The 27,604-nt window shown below is 43.4% G+C and overlaps 1 protein-coding gene across 1 annotated transcript in view; it reads left to right on the forward strand.

Moving 5' to 3' along the window:
- FBN2 (fibrillin 2) overlaps positions 1-27,604 on the forward strand; it is a 341,314-nt gene that overhangs the window by 129,439 nt on the left and 184,271 nt on the right. Inside the window, exons 14-21 of the mRNA XM_068246690.1 lie at positions 15,541-15,663; positions 15,788-15,910; positions 16,466-16,618; positions 17,671-17,724; positions 18,791-18,916; positions 20,930-21,055; positions 24,534-24,653; positions 26,962-27,099. Coding sequence (XP_068102791.1) covers positions 15,541-15,663; positions 15,788-15,910; positions 16,466-16,618; positions 17,671-17,724; positions 18,791-18,916; positions 20,930-21,055; positions 24,534-24,653; positions 26,962-27,099 — 963 coding nt within the window. The remainder of the gene's footprint in view (positions 1-15,540; positions 15,664-15,787; positions 15,911-16,465; positions 16,619-17,670; positions 17,725-18,790; positions 18,917-20,929; positions 21,056-24,533; positions 24,654-26,961; positions 27,100-27,604) is intronic.

Below are 27,604 nucleotides of genomic sequence, written 5' to 3' on the forward strand. Positions count from 1 at the left end.
TCCCGGCAATATGAAAGGCTGCGATTTATTATTATAAGTTATAAGTGTGCTAGGAACTCCAGTACAGCTTACTTTCTGACATACATGTTAAAAAGGCACCTGGAAAAAAGGGTGGAGGGAATTACCTCTAGTAATATTCTATTAATGCATTTTGATACTGAAATATCAGTAATATTTACCGATATTTTACTATGGCTAAACCTAACCCTACTCTCACACAGAACCTTCCCTGTTGGTGACTAACCCTAAGGCCGCCCGGTGGTGTCTAACCCTAAGACTTCCCCCTTGTGGTGTCTAAACCCTGAATCCCCCTCCAAAAGCGACCTCTTCCGTGATAGAGCGGTTATGAATTTAAATTTGGGCACCCAATTTGTGGCAAGAGGGGGCAATTTCCGAAGATAGGCTCGTGGAAAAAATATTAAACAATAAGGTATTTTTTTTCCCACAAGCCTTATGGAAAAAAAATAGCTCACAGATAACTGAAAGTTATTTGCAAGCCAATTTTTTTCGTTCAAGCCTTTTTTCGTACAAGCGGAAATTGCCCTCTCTTGCCGCTAATTGGGCGCCGAAATTTACATTAATCGCAGCATATCGCGAAGCCGCGATTTGTAGCAAAGAAGGTAAAATTCAGCGCTCGCTGCCGCTGTGTGCCCACATTTCTCGATCATGCTGCAAAATGTGGCTTTTATTATATTTTTATAGACGCTTTTGGCAGCGCCTTTTTCCCAATAGGGCTCCTGCGCCCAATTTTTCCTGCTTTGTGCTTTCTGTCCTTCCTGGATTCAGCTGTTAATCAGTTTTGACCTAGCAACACCCAAAATCATCATGATCTCTTCCAGAATTTACATTATTCCTATTTGAGTTTAACTGAGTTACAAAGTTAAACTGAGCTTAGAATGCAAAGTTTGTGTTACCTGTGACAGTGTTATTTGTGTCATACATCCATATGCATGTGCTGGATGCTGTCTGCTATAGATTCAAATTTCTGACTCATACAGAGGCTGAAATTCCGATATTTCATCGGCAGGTAGTTGCTAATTCGTTTAAAATAATCTATTATTATAGAATTAAATATACTTTTGCAAGTCCTTTGTTTCCAAGGAATCTTAATTATTAACAAGCACACGTACGGTAAGTGTGTATTTATGGACAAAAGCCTGTTAGTTAGCATACTGCCAAAGCCTACAGACTACAGTGTGTGCAGAGTGAAGGAAATGGATTAATAAGATCTTACAGAATCCATAAGATCAACATATGTGCCAAGGGAATTTCACAAAAGCATAAAAATATGGAATCATCATATTCCTTACTTTATCAATCTTAAAGTAACTGTGGAAAGGCAGAGAGGTCTGAAACGTTGCACAGACTGAAAAAAATCATTGTGTCATGCTGGGACTTGTTCTCCTAGTGAGACAAAGGGACCGTCTGGTGGATTTATAGCTGTGCAATCAGTAAATTATGGTTTGTTAAGATCTTTCAGCCTTGAGACTCTGCCAGAGTCAGGACACGAGCTGTTGAGGCTGCATCCTCATCCCTTTAAAGCCCAACACATATGAGTTGCACAATCTTCTGTGATTAATTAGACTCAGCTAGAGCCTAACCTGTGTTTAATCAGCTGCAAAGTCATATGTGGGTGGCTATAAAGAGATTAGGTGGCAGCACCGTGTGCAGTAGGTATAATTACATTGTGCAGTGTGAGGAAAATAGAAACGCTGAATTGATCAGTAAAAACACTAGCTAAGCCCAACACAATTTCTGTATGCCGATTATGCACATACAGTAGGTGCTTCTGTTGAATAGCATCATGGCCCATATTGTATTAACTTTTCCCCTGAGTTTTCTTCAGGGAGATATTTTCAAACCTTACCAATAAAATACCTTTAAAGCTCCCGTCAAAAAAAGAAATTACTAATAATAATTTTGATATTTTGATATTATTTTGTTACCTACTTTTTAGTAGTTTTCCAGTTGCAAAGTATTGAAAAGTGAATTAACCCATTATCAGCTTCAAAGGAATTATCTTGTTTGCTCAGCCTGCAGAACTCGTTGTGCTGTAAATCCTTGGAATGCTTTGATGTATCTCTGCTAGCAAAGTATATAGAAACTGAAAGCAGAAGTCCTCTGTTATGTTATACACTGCCCCCTGGTGACAAGTGGCCATAAATACACATTACAGCAGTACTAATTAGTAAGAAATAAAAAAAATGCTAAAATAAATTGGCCTGGAGCACTTGCAAGCCTCTAAATAAATTGGCAGCTAAAGAGTTAAGATAAGATAAAGAATTTTCAGTTGGGAGAAAACTCAGGAGAAAAGTTAATTAGATAAGGGCCTATGTGCAGTTTACATGAAAATAGAGGATGCCGAACTAATGCTGGGAATACACGGTTCGTTTTTGTGGTGATTAGATGGCTCGATAGATAATTCCGACATGTCCGATCTCCCGTTCGATCCCTTCGCCACTCGATTTCTGATATAAGTGAATGGAAAAAGATAAGAAAAAACGAGCAGAAGATAAGAGAATCGACTGCAGAATCGAGCGGCAAAACTGATCGAGAGGAAAAACGCACGGCAGAAACGAACCGTGTATTCCCAGCATAACTTGCAGAATATACCCACAGCTGGTTCCTCTCTTCAGCAATAATAAGAATTGTAGGAAAAATATCAGGAAGATGTCACTGTATATCTGAGTTTGGAAGAGCTCAGACAGGCTGGCTGACTGATAATTCCAATACTTGGCTGCTCAGCTGGGGATGGGTGATTTTTTTTGGGGGGGGGGGGCACTATTAATGAGATGCAGAGCTATCATGGGGTCCCATAGTAAATATCATATCAAACACATATCATGGGGTCCCATAGTAAAATTCAGATGGGACCTCAATCTTCGACCTGTGATATCTCTTCCTGCAGAGCAAAAACTACATACTACTCCTTTAGAGTGCACAATAGACACACTTCAATACTCAGTACATCTTTTCTTACAGGCTCTGCATATGGGAGTACCTATTACTTCCCCTAAACCCTGGGCAGCATGGTGGCGTAGTGGTTAGCCCTCTTGCCCTGCCATGCTGGGTCCTCGGTTTGAATCCCAGCCAGGTCAACATCTGCAAGGAGTTTGTATGCTCTCCCCATGTCTGTGTGGGTTTCCTCTGGGCACTCCGGTTTCCTCCAACATCCCAAAAATATACAGATAAGTTAATTGGCTTCCCAGTAAAATTGGCCCTAGACTATGATACATGCACTACACGATACATTCATAAACATATGACTATGGTAGGGACTAAATTGTAAGCCCCTCTGAGGGACAGTTAGTGACAAGACAATATACTCTGTACAGCGCTGCTCAAATACCCCTTTTTAAAATTCGAGTTTGGTCGAATTCGAATAGTAAATTATTCGAGGTCAGTCGAATATTCGAGTCGAATAATTTTTACTATTCGATTCGACCTCGGACTTCGAGCTCACTATTTGAGTCGGTATTCGAGCTAACTATTCGAGCTGACTATTCGAATTGGCCTTAAATAGCTTCCCAACACTTGTTTTGAGGGTTAATGATGCAAGAAACATATTTTTTTCCAAGTGACAACAGCAAGTGATTATGTGGGGATGTTCCTTTAAAAAAAAAAAAAGGTGAAAAGAGAAGTTGTGTCCAGAATTTTGTTCAGTACTGTATATACTTCTTCTTCTTCTTCTTCTTTATCTTCTATATCTTCTTCTTCTTCTTCTATATCTTCTTCTTCTTCTTCATCTTCTTCTTCTTCTTCTTCATCTTCTTCATCTTCATCTTCTTCATCTTCATCTTCTTCATCTTCTTCATCTTCATCTTCTTCATCTTCTTCTTCATCTTCTTCATCTTCTTCATCTTCATCTTCTTCATCTTCTTCTTCATCTTCTTCATCTTCATCTTCTTCATCTTCTTCTTCTTCTTCTTCTTCATCTTCTTCTTCATCTTCTTCATCTTCTTCTTCATCTTCATCTTCATCTTCTTCATCTTCATCTTCTTCATCTTCTTCTTCTTCTTCTTCTTCTTCTTCTTCATCTTCTTCTTCATCTTCTTCATCTTCTTCTTCATCTTCTTCATCTTCATCTTCTTCATCTTCTTCATCTTCATCTTCTTCATCTTCTTCTTCATCTTCTTCATCTTCTTCATATTCATCTTCTTCATCTTCTTCTTCATCTTCTTCATCTTCATCTTCTTCATCTTCTTCTTCTTCTTCTTCTTCTTCTTCTTCTTCATCTTCTTCTTCATCTTCTTCATCTTCTTCTTCATCTTCTTCATCTTCATCTTCTTCATCTTCATCTTCATCTTCATCTTCTTCATCTTCTTCTTCATCTTCTTCTTCTTCTTCTTCTTCTTCTTCTTCTTCTTCTTCTTCATCTTCTTCTTCATCTTCTTCATCTTCTTCTTCATCTTCTTCATCTTCATCTTCATCTTCATCTTCTTCATCTTCTTCTTCATCTTCATCTTCTTCATCTTCTTCTTCATCTTCTTCATCTTCATCTTCTTCATCTTCTTCTTCTTCTTCTTCTTCTTCTTCTTCTTCTTCTTCATCTTCTTCTTCATCTTCTTCATCTTCTTCTTCATCTTCTTCTTCATCTTCTTCATCTTCTTCTTCATCTTCTTCATCTTCTTCTTCATCTTCTTCATCTTCTTCTTCTTCTTCATCTTCTTCTATATCGTCTTCTTCGTCACTTATTTCTCTTTTCATTTTTTTTTTTTTAAAGAAATGCAGCTATTTTTGAGCGTAACAACAAATAGCTGGTGGCGCACGCATGTTGGAAGCGCCATTGTATGTGCTCCCTGGCAGTGGAAACACACAGACAGCAGGAGGTAAATTTAGCAGCAGGAGGAGGAGGATGAGTGTGTGGCAGCATGCAGTCAATGAGGCAGGCAGCGTGACATAATAGCCCTGGTACCTAGCGGTGATACCATGGCTGTAAATAAACACAACAGGAGGTCCCAGACAGCGGTCGTGCAGCCCACATTGTGTCCAATACACAACTGGGACAACACAGTTTTCAACCCGGGCACCTCAGAAAAATTAAACCTTTTTTTGTAATGGTTTTGTAGTTTTGGTTTTACAACCAATTACACAGATATATAGCTATTTTTTGACGTAATAGCTGGTGGCAGAGTGGCAGCAGAAGGTAAATCTGTGTACCCTGGCGGTGGGAAACACAGACAGACAGCAGCAGCAGCAGGAGGAGGAATGGAGGAGAGTAATTATGTGAGCAGCTATTGTTTGACGTAATAGCTGGTGGCAGTGTGGCAGCAGAAGGTAATTCTGTGTACCCTGGCAGTGGGAAACACAGACAGACAGCAGCAGCAGGAGGAATGGAGGAGTAGTGTGAGTGTGGCAGCAGGTAGGCAGCGTGACATAATAGCCCTGGTACCTAGCGGTGATACCAGGGCCGTAAATAAACACAACAGGAGGTCCCAGACAGCGGTCGTGCAGCCCACATTGTGTCCAATACACAACTGGGACAACACAGTTTTCAACCCGGGCACCTCAGAAAAATTAAACCTTTTTTTTTTTTTAATGGTTTTTTGGTTTTTGGTTTTACAACCAATTTAGCTATTTTTGGACGTAATAGCTGGTGGCAGAGTGGCAGCAGAAGAAGGTAATTCTGTGTACCCTGGCAGTGGGAAACACAGACAGACAGCAGCAGCAGGAGGAGGAATGGAGGAGTAGGCGAGCAGCTATTGTTTGACGTAATAGCTGGTGGCAGAGTGGCAGCAGAAGGTAAATCATCTGTGTACCCTGGCAGTGGGAAACACAGACAGACAGCAGCAGCAGCAGCAGGAGGAGGTATGGAGGAGCAGTGTGAGTGTGGCAGCAGGTAGGCAGCGTGACATAATAGCCCTGGTACCTAGCGGTGATACCAGGGCCGTAAATAAACACAACAGGAGGTCCCAGACAGCGGTCGTGCAGCCCACATTGTGTCCAATACACAACTGGGACAACACAGTTTTCAACCCGGGCACCTCAGAAAAATTAAACCTTTTTTTGTAATGGTTTTGTAGTTTTGGTTTTACAACCAATTACACAGATATATAGCTATTTTTTGACGTAATAGCTGGTGGCAGAGTGGCAGCAGAAGGTAAATCTGTGTACCCTGGCGGTGGGAAACACAGACAGACAGCAGCAGCAGCAGGAGGAGGAATGGAGGAGAGTAATTATGTGAGCAGCTATTGTTTGACGTAATAGCTGGTGGCAGTGTGGCAGCAGAAGGTAATTCTGTGTACCCTGGCAGTGGGAAACACAGACAGACAGCAGCAGCAGGAGGAATGGAGGAGTAGTGTGAGTGTGGCAGCAGGTAGGCAGCGTGACATAATAGCCCTGGTACCTAGCGGTGATACCAGGGCCGTAAATAAACACAACAGGAGGTCCCAGACAGCGGTCGTGCAGCCCACATTGTGTCCAATACACAACTGGGACAACACAGTTTTCAACCCGGGCACCTCAGAAAAATTAAACCTTTTTTTTTTTAATGGTTTTTTGGTTTTTGGTTTTACAACCAATTTAGCTATTTTTGGACGTAATAGCTGGTGGCAGAGTGGCAGCAGAAGAAGGTAATTCTGTGTACCCTGGCAGTGGGAAACACAGACAGACAGCAGCAGCAGGAGGAGGAATGGAGGAGTAGGCGAGCAGCTATTGTTTGACGTAATAGCTGGTGGCAGAGTGGCAGCAGAAGGTAAATCATCTGTGTACCCTGGCAGTGGGAAACACAGACAGACAGCAGCAGCAGCAGCAGGAGGAGGTATGGAGGAGCAGTGTGAGTGTGGCAGCAGGTAGGCAGCGTGACATAATAGCCCTGGTACCTAGCGGTGATACCAGGGCCGTAAATAAACACAACAGGAGGTCCCAGACAGCGGTCGTGCAGCCCACATTGTGTCCAATACACAACTGGGACAACACAGTTTTCAACCCGGGCACCTCAGAAAAATTAAACCTTTTTTTTTTTTTAATGGTTTGTTTGGTTTCGGTTTTGCAACCAATATAGCTATTGTTTGACGTAATAGCTGGTGGCAGAGTGGCAGCAGAAGAAGGTCATTCTGTGTACCCTGGCAGTGGGAAACACAGACAGACAGCAGAAGGGCAGTACACAGCAGCCCACTGTAGGTGTAAAATGTGTGGCTGCAGGCGACGTAATAGTCAAAGTGAACCAGGCTGGCTTAGTGAGCAGGAGCCAGGAGGTGGTAAAGGGTGGTAAGGCACATTAACGATGGTTCCGGCAGCCAGTTCATGTCCCCCTCTCGCCGACAACAGGGGCCAGGAACTCGCCTTCCACCCACGCCTGGTTCATCTTGAGAAACGTCAGTCTGTCCACAGACTTGTGAGACAGACGTGAGCGTTTCTCGGTGACCACGCCACCAGCTGCACTGAAGCAGCGCTCGGACAGCACGCTGGAAGGGGGGCAGGACAGCACTTCCAGGGCGTACTGCGCTAGCTCGCTCCAGATCTCCATGCGCTTGACCCAATACTCCATGGGATCAACAGGGGCATCGCTGTCAAGCCCGCTGTACGACCCCATGTAGTCAGCCACCATGCGGGTCAGGCGCTGGCTGTGACCGGAGGAGGATGCTGCTGCATGCATCTCCTCTCTAGTCACTGCTGCCGGAGCCTCTACAGTCCTGTAGAGCTCGTGGCTGAGAGACAGCAGGTCTGTGGGGCGCTTGCTGCTGCTGGATGCAGGCACCTGCTGCTGCCTCTGTGCTGGCTGCTGGACAGTGGGGGTGGAAGGCTGGGGGAAGGCTTCCTCCAAGCGCTCAACAAGGGCCTGCTGCAAGCTCCTTATTTGTTGCGCTGGGTCTCCTCCTGCAGGCGGCAGGAACTGGCTCAACTTCCCCTTGAGGCGTGGGTCCAACATCATGCTGATCCAGATGTCCTCCCTCTGCTTCATCTGGATCACCCTGGGGTCCCTGCGCAGGCACGCCAGCATGTGCGCTGCCATTGGGAAGAGGCGGGCCACGTCTGCTGGCACATCGACGTCAGTGCTGTCCTCATCCTCCTCCTCTGCCGCCTCATCCTCTCTCCACCCCCGCACCAACTCAGCTGCGCTGTGCTGATCCCCCTCATCAGCAGCCAGGTCAGGGACCTCCACCAAGTCCTCCTCCTCCTCCCCCTCAGAGGTGGACTGCGCAGCTGGTTGCCGCTCCTGCTGGTCCAAGGCTGCCGCTCCCTGTTCCAGCAAACCATCGAGGGCCCTGTTCAGCAGAGAAACCAGGGGCACCCACTCGCAGACCATAGCATGGTCCCTGCTCACCATGTTTGTGGCCTGCAGGAAGGGAGCCAGCACAAAGCACACCTGCTGCATGTGCCTCCAGTCATCATCGGGGACGATGGACGGGATGTTGCTGGTCTTGTCCCTTCTCCGAGCTGCGGAAACAGTGGCCAGGGCAAGGTACTGGTTGACAGCGTGCCTCTGTTCAACCATACGCTCCAACATCGCCAGGGTGGAGTTCCAGCGAGTCGGAACGTCAATGATCAGCCGATGGCGTGGCAGATCCAGCTCCTTTTGCACGTCTTCCAGGCTCGCACAGGCTGCAGCCGAGCGCCGGAAGTGACGCACAACATTCCTTGCCGTTTCCAGCAGTTCGCCCATCCCCTGGTAGGTGCGCAGGAACTTCTGCACCACCAGGTTCAGCACGTGGGCAAGACAGGGGATGTGGGTCAGGTTTCCCCTGTCTATGGCAGCAACCAGATTGGCCCCATTGTCGGACACCACCTCTCCGACTCTGAGGCCTCTGGGGGTCAGCCAAATCCTCTCCTGCTCCTGGAGTTTGGCCAACACGTGGGCTGCCGTCAGCTTGGTCTTGCCAAGGCTGACCAAGTGCAGCAGCGCTTGGCAGTGGCGGGCCTTCACGCTGCTGCTGAGGCGGGGGGTTTGGCCAGGTGTGGCGGAGGATGGCAGAGGATCGGAGGAACCCGCTGCAGTTCCCCTGACCCTGCGGGGTGGCACCACCCACTGTGTTGCTGCTGCTGCTGCTGCTGTGCCCGCTGCTGCTCTCCCATCCTCACCCCCTTCCACCAAGCTGACCCAGTGGACAGTGAAGGACAGGTAGCGGCCTGTCCCGAAGCGGCTGCTCCAGGAGTCCATGGTGACGTGGACCCTTTCACCAACCGCGTGCTCCAGCCCTCGCTCCACATTGGCCATCACAAAGCGGTGCAGTGCTGGAATGGCCTTGCGGGAGAAAAAGTGTCTGCTGGGGAGCTGCCAGTCTGGGGCTGCACAAGCAAGCAGCGCCCGCATGTCGCTCCCCTCCTGCACGAGCGTGTACGGCAGGAGTTGGGAGCACATGGCCCGTGCCAGCAAGCCGTTCAGCTGCCGCACGCGACGGCTGCTGGGAGGCAGAGCCCTAACCACCCCCTGGAAGGACTCGCTCAAAAGGCTCTGGCGTGGCCTTTTGCTGACACGGGAATCACCAGACACAGCGGAGGAGGCCACTGAGGACTGGCTGCCAGAACAGGCCTCAGTGTCGGCGGCAGGAGTTGCAGAGGGGGGAGGAGCAGTGCGTTTCCGCACTCCTGCTGGTGCTGCTGGAGGAGCAGGAGGGCGGGTGGCTGCTGTTGCTGCTGCTGAAGGCTGTGCAGTGATGGGTGTGGTGCCACTGCCAGCACCAGATGCCTTCAGCCTCTGGAACTCCTCATGCTGGTGGAAATGTTTAGCCGCAAGGTGGTTGATCAGCGAGCTGGTGCTGAACTTTAAGGGGTCTGCACCTCTGCTCAACTTCCGCTGACAGTGGTTGCAAGTGGCGTACTTGCTGTACACAGTGGGCATGGTGAAAAAGCGCCAGATTGGTGACAGAAACATCCCCCTACGGCATGGAAGCGCTGCTGCCTGTCTCCCTGTGGTGGTTGGGGGGGGGGCTTGGGTGCGGCTGGTGGTGGTACTGGCTGATGCTGCTGCTGCTGCTGCTGAGCCTGAGACACCAGCAGGCTGTGGGTCGCTGCCAATGCTTGCAATGATGCGCCTCCTTGCAAGGCCCACAAGCGCATCCTCCTCCTCCTCCGAGCTGCTGAGGACGACATCCCCTGGAGGTGGTGGCACCCAGTCTCTGTCTGTCACCGGGTCATCAACATCATCCTCCCCCTCCTCAAACATGTCCTGCTGGGATGATGACCCCCCAAACTCCTCTCCTGATGCATGGATGGGCTGCTTGACTGTCGCCACAGTCTTGCTGTCCAATCCCTCATCCCCCAAAGTGCCCATCAGCATCTCCTCCTCAAAATCGCCAACAACAGCAGACAATTGACTCATCATGCCTGGGGTCAAAAGAGTGCTGAATGAGAGGTCGGCGACTGACGGTGAACTGGCCTCCTCCCCAGACCCTGCTGGGCGGCTGCTGCGAACAGGGGTGGTGGTGGTGGTGGTGGTGAGGGTGGAGGCCTCGGATGCAGAGCTGATGGCGGGCTGCTCATCCTCCGTCATGAGTTGCACCACAGTGTCTGCATCCTTTTCCTCAATGGGACGTTTCCGACCCGGCTGGAGGAAAATCGGAGCAGGTGCTACACGCTGCTGCTGCTGTGTCTCTGCAGCGTGAGTTGCAGATGCTCCTGCTGGGCGGCGCCCAAGGCGTCCACGGCCAGTGGCTATGGGAGGAATGTTAGCCACTGACGCTGCTGCTGCTGCTGCGGAACTGTGCATGGTGGCGCGCCCGCGGCCGCGGCTTGCCACAATGCTGCTCCCTCTCCTCCTGATTCCCTTGCTGCCCTTCCCCTTGCCCAAACCGCGCTGGCTGCCACTTCCAGACATCTTAAATGTTTTGGGCGTATAGACAAAAGTTTTGTAAAAGGGCGGGTGAAAAGTGGGGTACTTTAATGGAGTGGGTTGGTTGGTGAGGTGACTGAGTGAGTGTCCCCTAGTACAGTAAGTAAGTAGTAACAGTCAGGAAGTACAACTAGCAGTTACAATAATCAGTAGTAATCACAAGTAAATTTAGTGTGTGTACACTCAGACAGTGAGTGCACGCACGCAGGAGCTAGTAGCCTATGAACACAGTGACTGAGTGTCCTAGACTCCTAGTACAGTAAGAGTAAGTAGTAACAGTAAGTAGAACTAACTAATTACAATAATCAATCAGCGATCAGAAGGAAATGGAGTGTGGGTGGTGTGTGTACACTCAGACAGTGAGTGACCGCACGCAGGAGCTAGTAGCCTATGAACACAGTGACTGAGTGTCCTAGACTCCTAGTACAGTAAGAGTAAGTAGTAACAGTAAGTAGAACTAACTAATTACAATAATCAATCAGCGATCAGAAGGAAATGGAGTGTGGGTGGTGTGTGTACACTCAGACAGTGAGTGACCGCACGCAGGAGCTAGTAGCCTATGAACACAGTGACTGAGTGTCCTAGACTCCTAGTACAGTAAGAGTAAGTAGTAACAGTAAGTAGAACTAACTAATTACAATAATCAATCAGCGATCAGAAGGAAATGGAGTGTGGGTGGTGTGTGTACACTCAGACAGTGAGTGACCGCACGCAGGAGCTAGTAGCCTATGAACACAGTGACTGAGTGTCCTAGACTCCTAGTACAGTAAGAGTAAGTAGTAACAGTAAGTAGAACTAACTAATTACAATAATCAATCAGCGATCAGAAGGAAATGGAGTGTGGGTGGTGTGTGTACACTCAGACAGTGAGTGACCGCACGCAGGAGCTAGTAGCCTATGAACACAGTGACTGAGTGTCCTAGACTCCTAGTACAGTAAGAGTAAGTAGTAACAGTAAGTAGAACTAACTAATTACAATAATCAATCAGCGATCAGAAGGAAATGGAGTGTGGGTGGTGTGTGTACACTCAGACAGTGAGTGACCGCACGCAGGAGCTAGTAGCCTATGAACACAGTGACTGAGTGTCCTAGACTCCTAGTACAGTAAGAGTAAGTAGTAACAGTAAGTAGAACTAACTAATTACAATAATCAATCAGCGATCAGAAGGAAATGGAGTGTGGGTGGTGTGTGTACACTCAGACAGTGAGTGACCGCACGCAGGAGCTAGTAGCCTATGAACACAGTGACTGAGTGTCCTAGACTCCTAGTACAGTAAGAGTAAGTAGTAACAGTAAGTAGAACTAACTAATTACAATAATCAATCAGCGATCAGAAGGAAATGGAGTGTGGGTGGTGTGTGTACACTCAGACAGTGAGTGACCGCACGCAGGAGCTAGTAGCCTATGAACACAGTGACTGAGTGTCCTAGACTCCTAGTACAGTAAGAGTAAGTAGTAACAGTAAGTAGAACTAACTAATTACAATAATCAATCAGCGATCAGAAGGAAATGGAGTGTGGGTGGTGTGTGTACACTCAGACAGTGAGTGACCGCACGCAGGAGCTAGTAGCCTATGAACACAGTGACTGAGTGTCCTAGACTCCTAGTACAGTAAGAGTAAGTAGTAACAGTAAGTAGAACTAACTAATTACAATAATCAATCAGCGATCAGAAGGAAATGGAGTGTGGGTGGTGTGTGTACACTCAGACAGTGAGTGACCGCACGCAGGAGCTAGTAGCCTATGAACACAGTGACTGTCTGACTGAGTGTCCTAGACTCCTAGTACAGTAAGAGTAAGTAGTAACAGTAAGTACAACTAACTAACAATAATCTATCAGTAATCAGAAGGAAATAGAGTGTGTGTACACACAGACAGTGAGTGAGTGCACACACGCAGGAGCTAGCTAGTAGCCTATAAACAGTGACAGTCAGTGAGTGTCCTACTCCTAGTACAGTATAACTACAATACTATTAGTAAAGGACAGCAGAAATACTGGTATAGATGAGAGAAATAAACAGAGGACAGCTGCCCACAGAGGCAAGGCCCCCCTGAGGCCTAAACCTGTAAGCTTGCAGCAGCTGCCTGTCTCTAATGTAACACACAAGCTACTAACTAAAATACAATGTCTATCTAACTAACAACAATATAGGTGTATATGGCAGGTGTAGGTGAGCAAAAACGCTAGGTAAATGATCACAATAGAGCACTTGCTAAGCCAAAGCACAAAGGAGCAACTCTCTCTCTGTACAAGTCTCAGGCAAGCATGGAGAAACGTAACATGGCGGCCGCTATTTATAGGGTAGGGGCTGGCCAGGGTCCCCCTCTGTGATTGGCTGCCGTCAGAGGGCCTGGGAGCCCTCTGATTGGCTCTAAGGACATCAATCTGGGCTATGACGCTATTCGAGCTCGGTACCGAGCTCGAATAGCGCCGAGTTGCTCGAATAGCTCGAATAGTGAATGGGCTATTCGAGTGTACTCGGATAGCCCATTCGAATAGCTCCAGCTATTCGGAGCTCGAATACCGAGCTCGAATAGCTGAAAAAGAGCTCGAATATTCGAGCTACTCGAATATTCGAGCTCTGCTGAGCACCACTGTGCGTAATATGTCAGCGCTTTATAAATAAATAAATACAGTTGAAAAATAATAATAATAAAAACCCTGCACTACATTCCACAAACCCTTGAACTTTGTTACTTGATTTAAAGCCCAGCTAAATCTAACACTGAACACGGCAAATTCTCAACACCGTTATATTGATAAGTGTAAATGATAAATATTACCTATGGAACTGAACATGTTGGATTGAAGTATCATGTGCATCTACGCTTGCCTGAAGTGGTCAAGTCAGACTTCTAGAGCCTGGCTAGTGTCCTGTTAGCAGATTGAGTTCTGCCTGCTTCCTACCAGCTCTGAACTGTAGTGCAGCTTGTTCATTACATTTGGTCCATGAAACAGATATTCTGTATAGGTTTTTCTTCTATACACTCTTTACACTCTTCTATACACTCTTTACATGCACTTATCACCCAGACTGCTGTTACAATAAGTCTTGTTCAATTTTGGGTTTAGTTGGTCTTTAAGTGTAAGGGTTTTGCAGTCACAGGGAGTGGAGAGGTTTAAAAATAAGACAATGGATAATGCTGTCCCCTCACACTTCCTGCTTTTGAGCCCCTAATGTACAGTTAGCTGCAGTGTTTACTGCTAGATGGGAGGGCTTCATATAACCGTTGGGCTAAGCGATGCAGGCATGGGGAATTTCAGCCTCATGTAATCTATTTGTGGTGCTAATGCCAAGTTGCTGCCAGCAGTGTTAGCCACTGCCAACCCCCTGTGGGTCACCACGCCCACAATTATTTCAAGTCATGATGTAAAGTAAATAAAGACTTTTACAGTGTACACCACTTGCATTTATAAGTGCAATGTTCAAACACATTTTTTTTTCTCCCACAAATATCTGGTCTGATAAAGTGGACCCCAACTAAAAATGCAAGATTTCAAAAATAAAATCTATTTTCTAAATTATAATAATAAATAGCAGCCTTTTTTCAGCTGCATGATGACAAATATAAAATATTTTACATTTAGTGGAGAAACCCCTCCCTTCCTTTCATATTGCCGGGACAGAATCCGGCAAACTGTTGGAGTAAGTGGTGTCTGGCAATGGAGGAATTGCTAATGGCTGCCACTTGTATAACTCTAGTTCTGAAAAGAGAAGGGTGAAAAGCATGCACTGAAATACTCATAGGCTTGAATGAGTGTTTATTTATCTTTGTATGTGTCAGAGTGGTGCAACTAAATATTTTGAATTAAAAAAATGTTTGGTTTGGGTCCACTTTAAGTCTGCAATGTTGGCATACACAACTTGTTTTGGGGCCACTCTTATTCTTAGTGTACATTGAGCAATAGGAAACAGTATTATAATTACATGCTTGACCCTTAGCCTAAAAGTCCAAATTAATGATTCCAACACATTCACAATCATCTGATCATAGACCATAATAAATTAACCCTGTAAGGGAGAAAACAAAGTGGGAATTACACACAAATTATCAAACTAATAAACTTGAAAACATCTATAATAGTAATTTCCAAGGCATCAGCTGTATGTGTGTGTGTCTGTCCACCAGCAGTGACCGTCTGTGGCACTGACTGCATGGCGCATGCGCATGCAGCGGGATGGAGAGCCCGGCGCATGTTACATCCAAAGAGATGGTGTGCAAACTCCTACCCTGCGCACGACCAGCTATTATATAATGCACACCGATAATAATGAAAACATTTGAGGGCACAAGGGTCACAAAATTACATAACCAATGTAAAACTTGCTGCTGAAGCAATTACAACATTGTGCTATTTTGATGAACACCGTGATGCTGCCTAAAAGAAATCAATTCACATTAAAGAACGACTGTATTCTCATATTATACAAGTTAGAGCCAACTCCACAATTCCAAACTATAAGTGAAACAAAGATTTGGACTCAATAGCAGATACCTTTATGTAAAACAAAATCAATCCACCACAACCTTCCTCTGGATCAACAGGAATATGTGAGGGAACAGGCTTGTGTTGTACTTTGTCCTTTATTTGAACTTGATGGAATGTCTATTTTTAACCCAAATAACTATGTAACTATTTAACATTATACCCAATACAATTCCAAAAACAAAACAGCAGTCATGATACTGAATAGAGGAAAGGTAAATTAAAAAACACAACTATTCAAACGTAGGTGTCTAATGCCATACTATATTGCCTAATTTCAGACCACGATGAATGTGCTACCACAAATATGTGTTTAAATGGAATGTGCATAAACGAGGATGGAAGCTTCAAGTGCATCTGCAAACCTGGATTTGTCCTTGCAGCCAACGGTCGATACTGTACTGGTATGTACTGTAATAGGATCGGCATATAGTAATGAAGTTTCTTCAAAAACATGGCCCTTTCTGTGCCACTAAGCTCATATGGGTGGAGTTAAAAACTGAAACGATGGTGTGCTAATTCCTTTAGATATTGATGAATGTCTAACTCCGGGAATCTGCATGAATGGCCACTGCATCAACACCGAAGGCTCTTTCCGCTGTGAATGTCCCCCAGGACTGGCTGTTGGGGTGGATGGACGTGTCTGTGTGGGTAAGTAAAGAGAGCAGGAAATGTATAATATACGGTACATGGTTTGCAATGATTTTAATATTTTTGGGGTTTTTTTGGAGCAGTTAGATACTGTACTGGTTAAAGGTGCTGCCTTTGATGCAGAATTTTAGCCTTTCACCATGGTTTGAACCCCGGCGGAAGCCAGTATGTAGAATAGTGAGGAGCCTTTGGGCAAGGCTCAATAATGATCCTGGTTACCTGTGGAGAGGGCCCAAGTGGTTGAAACTTTTGAAGTGCTTCGAGTCTGCCAGTGGAAACGCATGATATAAATATTATATGTCTTGTATGGGTAATTTACCTGTTATTCAGATGAAATTTGGTGACATGATGTTAGAAAAGCATTTTTTTTATAAATTTGTCATGTGTTTTTTTACTTTATAAATTTAATATTCAATAATTAATATCTGTAATTCCTTATTTTTTACATCATGTTCTTCTTTGTAATTGAACCCACTGTAATGGGTAAGACATGTGGGTCTGGACTGCTTTGATATTCAGGAATGTAACACACGCTATTCTCCCATTATTCTCCAGACACACACATGCGTAGCACTTGCTATGGAGCTATTAAGAAAGGGCTCTGCGTCCGTCCATTTCCCGGAGCTGTGACTAAATCTGAGTGCTGCTGTGCCAATCCAGACTACGGATTTGGGGAACCATGCCATCCGTGCCCCCCAAGAAACTCAGGTGAACTATAAAGTATTTTATCCTGAAATTTCATACTTAAAGAAAATTAGGAAGTAGCTAATTTCTAGCTTATAAGTGTATCATTAAGTTTAAAAAGGATGATTATTGAGAAGATGTGTCTGTTGGCTAAATGCATAAAATGGAAGGTGCAGTTTGCAGCCAGTTCAGTTGTCGTGAGAAAGAAACTTAAGCTATATATACACACACTGAGCTAACATTTCTAAAATGAGGATTGACGGATTGGCAGACGGCAGACAATCGGTGGTCCAAACAGTATACCTCGATCTCAAAAGATAGCGACAAAGGATGGTTGCTGGCCAATGGATCTAGCAGATCTATTCAGCCAACTATTGACCACAGATGGCAAACTGCGGTGAGCCCAAAAGTGCATGCACAGGGAGCATGAGGTCTCAATTACTTATGGTAGACAACCCACCATTCTGCCTCATGTTTGCTTATCTTTGCTTGCTCACAATGTCACATCCACCATCGTTAACGATCTGGAACTGTCAGTTGCTGTCTCTTGGACTCTTTTGAAGTCTATCCATTGTTTGTAGAGGTTGATCCTGAATCTCTCATCTGTTGGTCCTTGTTCATTTTAAATGATGATAGTCCAGTGTAGAAATCCCCATACACCACAGCAAAAAAAGAGCCAAGTGACACTCATTATGCAGATATATATTGTTTACCTTGCCGTGCTGGAAGTGTTTTTTGTCTTTCATAGTTCTGTAAGTACAGAAGAGAAGTCCATTGTATCATCTTTACCCAGATGTTTTAAAGACAATATGCACTCTCTGCCAGTCAATTTAAACAATTAACATCTGCATAATGAGTTTCAGTTGGCTAGACTTTACTTTACGTTGTCTGGATAAAAATGGATTACTTGTACATATGAGTATTTCTTCCTTCACCTCAATTGAACTGAGGAAGTTTTCATAATTGTGACAAAAGGGAGTTCATACATTTATACCTAACAACATTTCATTTTAGTTTTTGATATGTATTTTACAAGAATTTTAACTTGAAGTCTTTTTGCTTATTTCACAATGCAGCTGAGTTTCAAGGACTGTGCAGTGGTGGTATTGGCATCACTGTGGATGGAAGAGGTAACATGCTTTTTACTCTCTTTGTATGTTTATGTTTATACGGGTCTGTTGTGACTTTGCACGGTTTTATATTAGGTAAAAGGGCTCCAGCATATATTTTCCAAACATAAGACCAGTACAGAATAAAAAAGTGTTTCATTTCTTCTAAGTGTCTGACATATAAAGTAGCTCATAAAACGAATCTTTGTGATATGTATGGCCATCATTTATTTGCATCTCATTGGCCATCCCTTCATAGTAGTACAGGCCAAACTTTATTTTATTGTTGTTTGCATTCTAGCTGGGGAAAGTTCTATATTTTTGTCTGTAAAAGAAGGCAAATTAGATTTTTTTCAAATTTTGTATTGGAATATAAATTAGTAAAGCATCTTCTGGTGTTAGCCGTCAGTAGTGCAATTCCCCTAACATTAAAGTGGATCCGAGGTGAACTATTACACATTGCATAATTGTGTTCCTTTCCTATTGTTTATAGGGCATTCCTCAAGCCAAATACTTTTTTGTTTTTGTTTAAATACTCTAATTCCCTATAAATTAAAAAAGCCACGCCCACAGGTTTTCAGAATGCCAAGGCAGTAGCAAGGGCTCATGGGAGCTCAGTCTGGGCAGGAGAAGGGGGAGGTGACGTGTTACTAGCCATTGATTTCAGAGGCAGAGGGGAGGAGGGAGGAGGAGAGGGGATTAGGCTGATGGCTCAAGATACAGATAAGCCTGCCTCTGTGTAATGTTTACAAACAACATGTCATTGTATCACAGGAATAAATAATCATATTCTATTAAAACTGTTTGCGGCTAGATTTGCTGTGTAAACCATCTAAACTTTAGGTAACATATATAGACAAGTTACTTGTTATAGTTAGTTTTTCATCTCGGATCCGCTTTAAGGATATACAGTATTTAATGTACTGCTGTGTGTTTGAGATGCAAAACGAGAAGAAATTTGCATAGCTGGGAAGGTCCCATTCTGCCTGAAAATAGAATGTTTGGTTAGAGTTTTACTTTAAAGACATACAGTTAACATATGTGTGGGCAAATTTATCAAACAGAATGGGATGTCTTCTTTCTGTAGATATCAATGAATGTGCCCTGGACCCTGACATCTGTGCCAATGGTGTCTGTGAAAACTTGCGTGGAGGTTTCCGCTGTAATTGCAACAGTGGTTATGAATCAGATTCCTTGGGGAGAAGTTGTGTTGGTAAGTGTTAGACAGACTTTGGCGCTTTTCCCTTTAATATTTACTAACCTGCAAGAAGCATACAATTAATTACAATGAATCACTGCAAGAATATAGTGTCTTGTATTTTACCAACCTGCATTATTAACAGCCCATCCAATTTTCCTAGGACATACATGTCACGGACTTGATCATTTTATGAAAAATACATAATTATGGATGATCTGCAACGAAATCTAAATGTCAAATTGATCAGTAGTTTAGTAGTTCAAAGTTCTTGGACTCTGCAGTAATATGCAGATTTGTGCAGTTACCCACTCTTTTGTTACTCACAAGCCCCCTGTACGTCCGTAGATTTGTGGGGAGCTTCACTGACCACTGATTCACTTTCATAATTACCAGAGTACAGCAAACCAAATCTTTTAATCCGCTGAGTGTCTTGACACAGAGAGTTCACAAACAAATAACTGCATTTAAAGATAAAAATCAATTCTAGCTATGTAATTCTGTTCTCATAGGCTTCTATTGATTCCGCAGTCATGTGCTTAATTTGGCCGATTTGCAAACATTGTGCACTGCCCATACTTGCATTCCACATGCTGGAACAGGCTTAAAGGGAACCAGAGAGGAATACAATTTAAAAATAGAAAAAGGCTTTTATACATACCTGGGGCTTCTTCCAGCCCCATAAGCCTGGATCGCTCCCACGCCTCCATCCTCCGCTTCCTGGAACCGCCGGTACCGGGCCCGTCACTTCCGGCAGACTCGGCCAATTGTCCGCATCACAGGGGCTCCCTCCATATCCGTACGCATGCGGCTGCGCAGTAAGCAGCCTCATGCGTACTTGTATAGAGGGAGCGCCATGTGATGCGGAGAATCGGCCGCGTCCGCCGGCCGACTGGCCAACTTGTGGCAATGACGGGACCCGGTACCGGCGGATCCAGGCAGCAGAGGGCGGCGGCGTGGGAGCGATCCGTGCGTATGGGGCTGGAGGAATCCCCAGGTATGTAAAAAAGCTTTTTTTTAATCATCTCTGGTTCTCTTTAAAGAGAAACTGAAGCCAGGGAGAAAAAAAATCAGTTTTACTCACCTGGGGCTTGTACCAGCCCCCTCCAGCCGCTTCGTGCCCTCGCAGTCACTCACAATTCCTCTGGTCCCTCGCCACCAGCTAGTTTCATTTCGTTGACAGGCCCCACAGGCCTGTAGCCTTCTTCGTGAAAAAGGTGGTGCGTGGCCAGGCCTGCGCAGGTGCAGTGAGCCTGTCAGACAAAAATGAAACTAGCTGGCAGCAGGGGACAGGAGGATCCACGAGTGACTGTGAGGGCACGGGATGGCGGGAGGGGGCTGGTACAAGCCCCACGTGAGTTAAACTGATTTTTTATTCCAGGCTTAAAGCGGAATATAACCCTGCATTTCAACTTTGCTCTAAAACATTATTTACAGCATATTATATGCAAAAAGCATTTTTTTTTTACTAGACCAGCATTGGAAGGGTTAAACACAGAGGTTTAAAGTTCCGTGGAGAGATATGCAGAAGTTCAGATTGTTACATTCTATTTAGTTATATGTATCTATTGAGAAATGTTACACACTCTTTGGTTTTCCTCCAACTCCTGCTCAGTCAGAGAGATGAGTCACATGCCACACTTAGATACATTTATGTAAACAAAATGTATCTATGTCAGCTTCGGATGCGTCTGCAGAAATCTCCAGGAACTTTAAAGCACTGTGTAACCCTTCCAATGCTGGTCTAGTAAAAAAAAAATGCTGGTTGCATATAATATACTGTAAATAATGTTTTAGAGCAAAGTTGAAATGCAGGGTTATATTCCGCTTTAAGGCTCCCTTTAACAAATCCAACCAGCTGATGGAAGCAGATGCAATTCCTTTGCATAGTATAAGTTTGCATCTATACTGATCTGTTCCTATTAGTTCTTCTAAAGTGACATTTTATTGTACAGTACAGTGTGAACCTAGCCTAAATAATGTGGACAATCATATTGCTGATATTCATGTATAATATTTATTTTACAGACATTGATGAGTGTTTGGTGAACCGACTGTTATGTGACAATGGTCTCTGTCGAAACACGCCTGGAAGTTACAGCTGTACTTGTCCTAAAGGCTATGTATTCAGGCCCGACACCGAAACCTGCGAAGGTCTGTTATCTTTTTTTCTATTGCATGCTTTTAAGGAAATGTTTACTACAATGGCCTCAATTCATAAAAGGCTGTTTGTTAAAAAAAATCTGGTTGATAAAATCCCATATTCAGTTTTTTAGACATTTGTTTGTTAATTCATAAAAATGTTTACAGGTGCTGTAGAAGTTCGGTAATTTACCGACTTCAATTCACAAAAACCTGTTCTGTAACAGCAAAACAGTGTGGAGTCTCTGTGTTGTTATATGCTGTTCTGTGCAGTGAGGGCATTACAACAGTAAGAGGCATCACCAACATCCCTTTGGAATGTAGATGTTTGTTATATTGATTGTTATGCTGCCTCTGCTCCCTGTGAATCTGTCCATTAGTTTTTTTTTTTACATTTTATTTTATTGCCACAGCTTATATGAACTGCAAGAAACATTAAACATGCCATGCTTAGGTGATTTGCCTACTAGCTTCTCTGCATCTTCAAACAGAAACCTAAAGGGTTAAATGTCTGAAGGGCTCCAGGGGAAATGTCTTTTGTTCTGTTCTTTCTCCTCTGCTGCTTGGGGGGTAGAGAAGCTAGTTCCTCCCAAGAAGGCATCGCAACCTATCAACATCCGATCAGCGGGACTTGCAGGAGACAGAGGCTGTTGTTATTGGCTCTCTGCTCCTGTCTGTCATAAATTATCCCTCTTTGCTTCTGTGACTATACTAAAGAAAAGTACCAACACAGGTAATGGTTATCTAGCAAAAATTGAACCCACACATATATGGTACAAATGAATGTATACAACTTTATTAGACAATCCAATTAAAAGCAGATAAAAATGAATATAAAATCTCCCGATTAAAACCAAGAGTAATTGGTATTCCAGCTCAACACAAGTAATTATACAAAAAATAAAAATCCAATATACAATAGAAAGGCATACACGGAAAGACACTACTCATAAGTGCATGTAAGTGCTGAGTGCAAAAAAGTGCATCATATAGGGGGATACACTAAAATCAGATATCCATCAACTCAATTCATATCTATAAGCATCACAAAAAACTAATGAGTAAGTACATGTGCCCCATAAAGTGCCTAGTGCTAATCAATACATGAACCAAAAACACAGACAAATATGTGCAGTGAAGGTCCCCTGCGTGCGGCAGCGTGCATACCCAGCCCCAGATAAGAGAACTGGGGGTGCGCATGCACACCGCCCCACACACAGAACTCGTGAGCGTCACAAAACCGTCAGAAAAAACCTGAGGGAGGAAAAAGATAAAGTGTATCCAGTGTAAAAGAGTGCCCTTACCGGAGCTGTGTGGGCTGGAAGCCGGGAGAGGAAACACGCCTGACGCGGTCGCAGCTGATCTGCTGCTTCAGTGAGTCACAGCTTCGCACAGTCTCCGCAGTGTTTCCAACAAACTAGACCTGCCACTGGGCTTCACCGCATGTTCTAGTGAATTGAACTATGAATTGGCATTTACTGACATGTGTTGAGGTAATTACCGCACAAGGTAGTAATTTACCTCACGCTTGGTAATTTCAGCTTCCCTTGCAGTAACAAGCTTCATGAATTGACATTTTCCTAAGTGCTCAGTAAAGTCAGCTGTTTTGTATGCAGTAATGCTTTATGAATAGAGGCCAATGTATCATTTTTGTTTTTGTAAGATGTATTTTTAAATATTCTTTTTTGTTATTTTCTGGTGTTCATTTCTGATAGTATCAGACATTGTACTGCATGTTTATTATTTAATTGTAAAAATTTAATTTAATTGCAAAAAATTAGTTTGTGGGGCATTGGCACACTAATAACATTCATACAAACCTACTTCTCTTGAGTATTGATTTAAGTTCCTAAATGCAAAAACTGTCTTGGTATGTATTAAACTGCCTCAAGGTAAATTTGGCAGTTGGCACAGAAAAAGCAGATTATGTAAGAATTTGAGTAAAATACTCTTACTGATATTTTAATGTATTAGTCCTATGACTTTTGTTTTTGGCAGGTGATTCAGGTTTTATAAACTTTTGACCTGTAACCCCAACAGTTTCCCCTAGTCCAAATTCTGTTCCATCTGCCTTACTTTGCTGCCTAATGCACTTTTTTTTCTCAATGCCTAATATCTTCCCAGTGGTATCTATTTCCTGAAGCCTAACCCTAACCTTCCTCCTAACATTGGCATCAATTCACTAAGATCATGCTGGAGATAATAAGGCAAGAGAAAACTTCCACCACACATCGATCTTGCCTTATTAAGGTGTAGAGATAAGTTTTCACAGTGAGAGAGTTATCTTATCACTTCAGTCCGGAAGTTACCTCCTCTGTAGTTATTTTCACATGCAGTTAATTAACAGCCTGTCTTTAACTTTAGAATTCTGGAGTTATTTTAAGGATTGAAGAGTTAACTTTAGAGATCTCACCTTAACTTAAAGACAGAAGGGATAACTTTAGGTTTGCCTGAGGTAAAATGTTTCCTGAATACTACATGCCTCATCACCATGGTGATAACACTAGAAACAGCTCAGAAATGTTATTAAAGACAGGAGATAAGCTTAATGAATTGAGGCCATAGTCCCTTCCTGATGTCTGGCCGTAACCTCCCCACCTACATAATTACCTAGAGAAAGTCCATCCTATCTATTATCCCTAACCTTCTAACCATAACAACTGAAAAAATATCTCTTCTAACCCTATCTTCTAACACTACCAAATATTAGCACCTAACCCTACCTGCTAAACCCTAACAGCTAACAATCATCTATTAAGTATGGAAGCCTTTAAATTATCTATATAAGGAATGGGGGGGGGGGTTATGCTGACATGATGTTAATGGCACTTCACCTATTCTGCTCTACTTGATGTAATAGGAACTTTCGTTATCCTGTTGTACATAAGCTGTGTTGTTGCATGATGTAAGTAGAGGGGAAGGGAAAACACATTTGTTTAGGGTATTTAATGCTAGACTATAGAGGGGAGCATGAACTGGGAAGTCACTAAGTACAGCTAGTAATCTCCTACATGTTAGAAAGACATTAGATGTGGAGACAGGGTAACTTGTGTCTAGGTAGAATGTCCTTATTTTGGAAAAAGAACATTTAAGTTTTCACTAGCTTGATCGTCACTTATATTTTGGAGTTGCATATTCAAAGGTCATAAGAGTCCTTCAGGGAACAGAAGGAACAGCAGGGCTCTCTTTTCATGCATAGCTTGCTGTTCCTTGGACTCTCAATGCTTGTCTTACTACTCCAAGACAATTAGCTGGGATAACCAGGGAAAATAGATCTGCCAGAAGTGTTTTATGACTTGACAAATTAGGTCTTGCTACTCCTTGTACTTGATATGCTATTTTCACATAGCCTGACTGAGAGCACATTTTATAACAGAATGATGTGAAAGAAACATTAGCTGCCATGGCTGCATATTTTGGTTTGTCCGTTTCAGACTTTTTCTTCATACTTAATCTTTGTGTAACCAAAGTTATGCTTGTTATTTTCCAGACATAAATGAATGTGAAAGTAATCCATGTGTTAATGGGGCGTGTAGAAATATTCCCGGCTCATTTCACTGCGAGTGTACTCCTGGAAGTAAACTGGATTCCACTAATCTCATTTGCATAGGTGGGTGTTAGTGAAATTTCTAAATATCTCATGCGATTCTCAGAATATAGTTCTGTCTAGAACTCTATACAGAGATAGCCCTGTTCCATTGTATATCAGCACTGCAGTACAAACTCAAGAGGACCCATAAAAATAACTGAGCATATGAAGTCGTCCATTTTACATAGCTCCCAAATGTGCCATTTTCAGAGGGACAGTCACTTTTTTGGGAACTAATCCTTCTGCCCTTCTTTCTTACTCTGTTGTCCCTTTAACAGGAACCTGAGGTGAAAGGCATATGGAAGCTGCCATATTTATTTTCGTTTAAACAATATCAGTTGCCTGGCAGTCCTACCGATCTCTTTGGATGCAGACGTTTTTGAATCACACACCTGAAACAAGCACACAGCTAATCTTTTCAGAAACAGCTAATCTGCATGCTAGTTCAGGGCCTATGGCTAAATGTATAAGAGGCAATAGATTAGCAGGACAGCCAAGCAATGTGCATTGTTTAAAAGGAAATACATATGGCAGCCTCCATATGACTTTAACCTCGGGGTCCCTTTAAGGACTGATGTACAGATCTTGACTCCAAACTTTATTCCCAACACTTTACATTTATATGTTTCTTAATTTAAAATGCTAAAATGAAGGGAAACTAGTGATGATAGAAAGGACCAGTGTGGTTTGAATTTCAAAATGAAGTCTTTTGCTTGTAAATTCCCACTGGTATGAAAGAATAGGAGTGTCTTGGGGGAGTGATTAGGGGTGTGGCAGGGGCGGGTCTTACAGGTGTCCATCTTTCTTGTAAATTCTCTCTGGTATGAAAGGCTAGGAGTGTGGTGGGGGAGTGATTAGAGGTGTGGTAGGGGTGGGTCTTACAGTTGTCCATCATTCTTATCTCAAAAAGTTGAAAGGTGTGCTTTTGTAGAATGTACTCTGTATTAAACTCTGACTATAGAATGCATCATGATCTTTCTCTACAGCTCAGGCAATCCAAGCTCCAGTTTGCGTAAGTAGGAAAATGTAAAATTGCGCAAAGCTGGATCAGCGCATCACCAGGCCGCCTCCGAATGGCCACCAATCAGAGGTGCGCTAAGCCCCCCCAAAGAAACTGCAAACGCACCTTGAAACCAATCAGAAGCTCTGCATAAACATCAATAAGCAATGCTATTACATGGGAGCAGCTGACCAAAGTTACTTACATTTGTACATGGCGAGGAAAGGAACATGTTGGTTTCCGTAATAGCTTACATGCAACTTATTAAGTACTAGTCCCTCCCACTGCAAAGAAGTCATCCCCCATGGGAAGGGCCCTAACACTGACTAATCCTAAATTATGCATATGCATAGCCTGGGTGCACTACCAAGTAAAAATTCAAAATTGCACAAAGATGGATCAAAGGTGGATCAGCGCATCACCAGGCCGCCTCCGAATGGCCAGCACACCTCTGATTGGTGGCCATTCTGAGGCGGTCTGGTGATGTGCTGATCCACCTTTGCGCACCCAGGCTATGCATATGCATAATTTAGGATTAGTTAGTGTTAGGGCCCCTCCCAAGGGGAATGACTTCTTCGCAGTGGGAGGGATGAGCACTTAATAAGTTGCATGCAAGCTATTACGGAAACCAACATCTTCCAATGGTAGACAGGTGCATTTTATTTGAATGCTGGGTGTGTATTTTATCCCACTAGTGGGGCTTGCACTCTCAAGCAGGTAGTCATAAGGATGCAATCTGTTTGTAAGTAGCGCTGTTCCTTTCCTCGCCAGGAAAATGTAAAGCCCAACTAAACCTACAATTTAATAAGATAAATTCTAATAGCAACCATAAGTGAATATTAGCAGTGTATAGACGATGAGTGATGGGCAGAATACCTGCCTCGTGATCCAAATTGCCTTGTAACTGCAGTACAGCCCGTTTCCTCTCCTGTCTGAATTCAGCTGCAATGGGCAATACAGATGGATGTAGGGTAGCAAAATGAATACATTTTGATTGGGCACAGAAATCTGAATGCAAAGTCACTGTTTTTTGTTTTACGAGTTCAAATACAAAATGATTGTTCCTAATCAATGGTTTAAATGATCATATTGCAATTAGCCTTAGTATGACCACCTAAAGGCTGCTTAGGATGCAGTTTTATACACAGTTTAATTCTTACGTGGTGACTACAGTGCTCATTGAAAGTCCACATTTCACTTTTAAAAATCAATTTAAGACCACTGTGGGAAAATGGCAAAATGGATTTAAGGTGGGGAGCTAGATTTATTGTGGATCTATTTCAGTTACATGTTGCAATAAAAATCTGCATTTTTCATCATGATTTATAGACAGTCTAAAAGGAACATGTTGGCTACAGATTCAAGATGGCCGTTGTGAAGTGAATATAAATGGCGCTACTCTGAAGTCGGAATGTTGTGCCTCTCTAGGGGCTGCGTGGGGCAGCCCTTGTGAAAGATGTGAACTTGGTAAGTTGTCGTCTATAGATTTACATTAATAAACATAAGCCTATAGAAGAGATGTGTTATTCTTTATATATATATATATATATATATATATATATATATATATATTTATATATATATATATATATATATATATATATATATATTTAAAGAGGGACACAATTAAACACATTTGGTAAAAACATAATTTCCTACTTTTTATTACTCATGCAGTTATCATAATTGCTTTTGTTATTGTCTACAAATTACAAGTTCCCAAACTACAGTTTATCTGCCCATAAAGCTGCCATTGTCAAAGCTGCTGTATTTATATATTGCAATGTATCCAGCGAGAACGTATCTTCTCCTGTGAACACTTTTGGCTTGTATTCAGCTGAGACACTACTAGCAGTTCTTATATTACCTTGCTTTGTTTTCTTATCAGCTACTTTTCTAATCACTTCCTCAAGTTTGGCAACGGCTCTAAGCCTCCCACTGATGAAGAAAGTGCTGTGTTAAAATGTTTGAA

Source organism: Hyperolius riggenbachi, chromosome 1, assembly GCF_040937935.1.
Source record: "Hyperolius riggenbachi isolate aHypRig1 chromosome 1, aHypRig1.pri, whole genome shotgun sequence".
In the NCBI taxonomy this organism is placed as follows: domain Eukaryota; kingdom Metazoa; phylum Chordata; class Amphibia; order Anura; family Hyperoliidae; genus Hyperolius; species Hyperolius riggenbachi.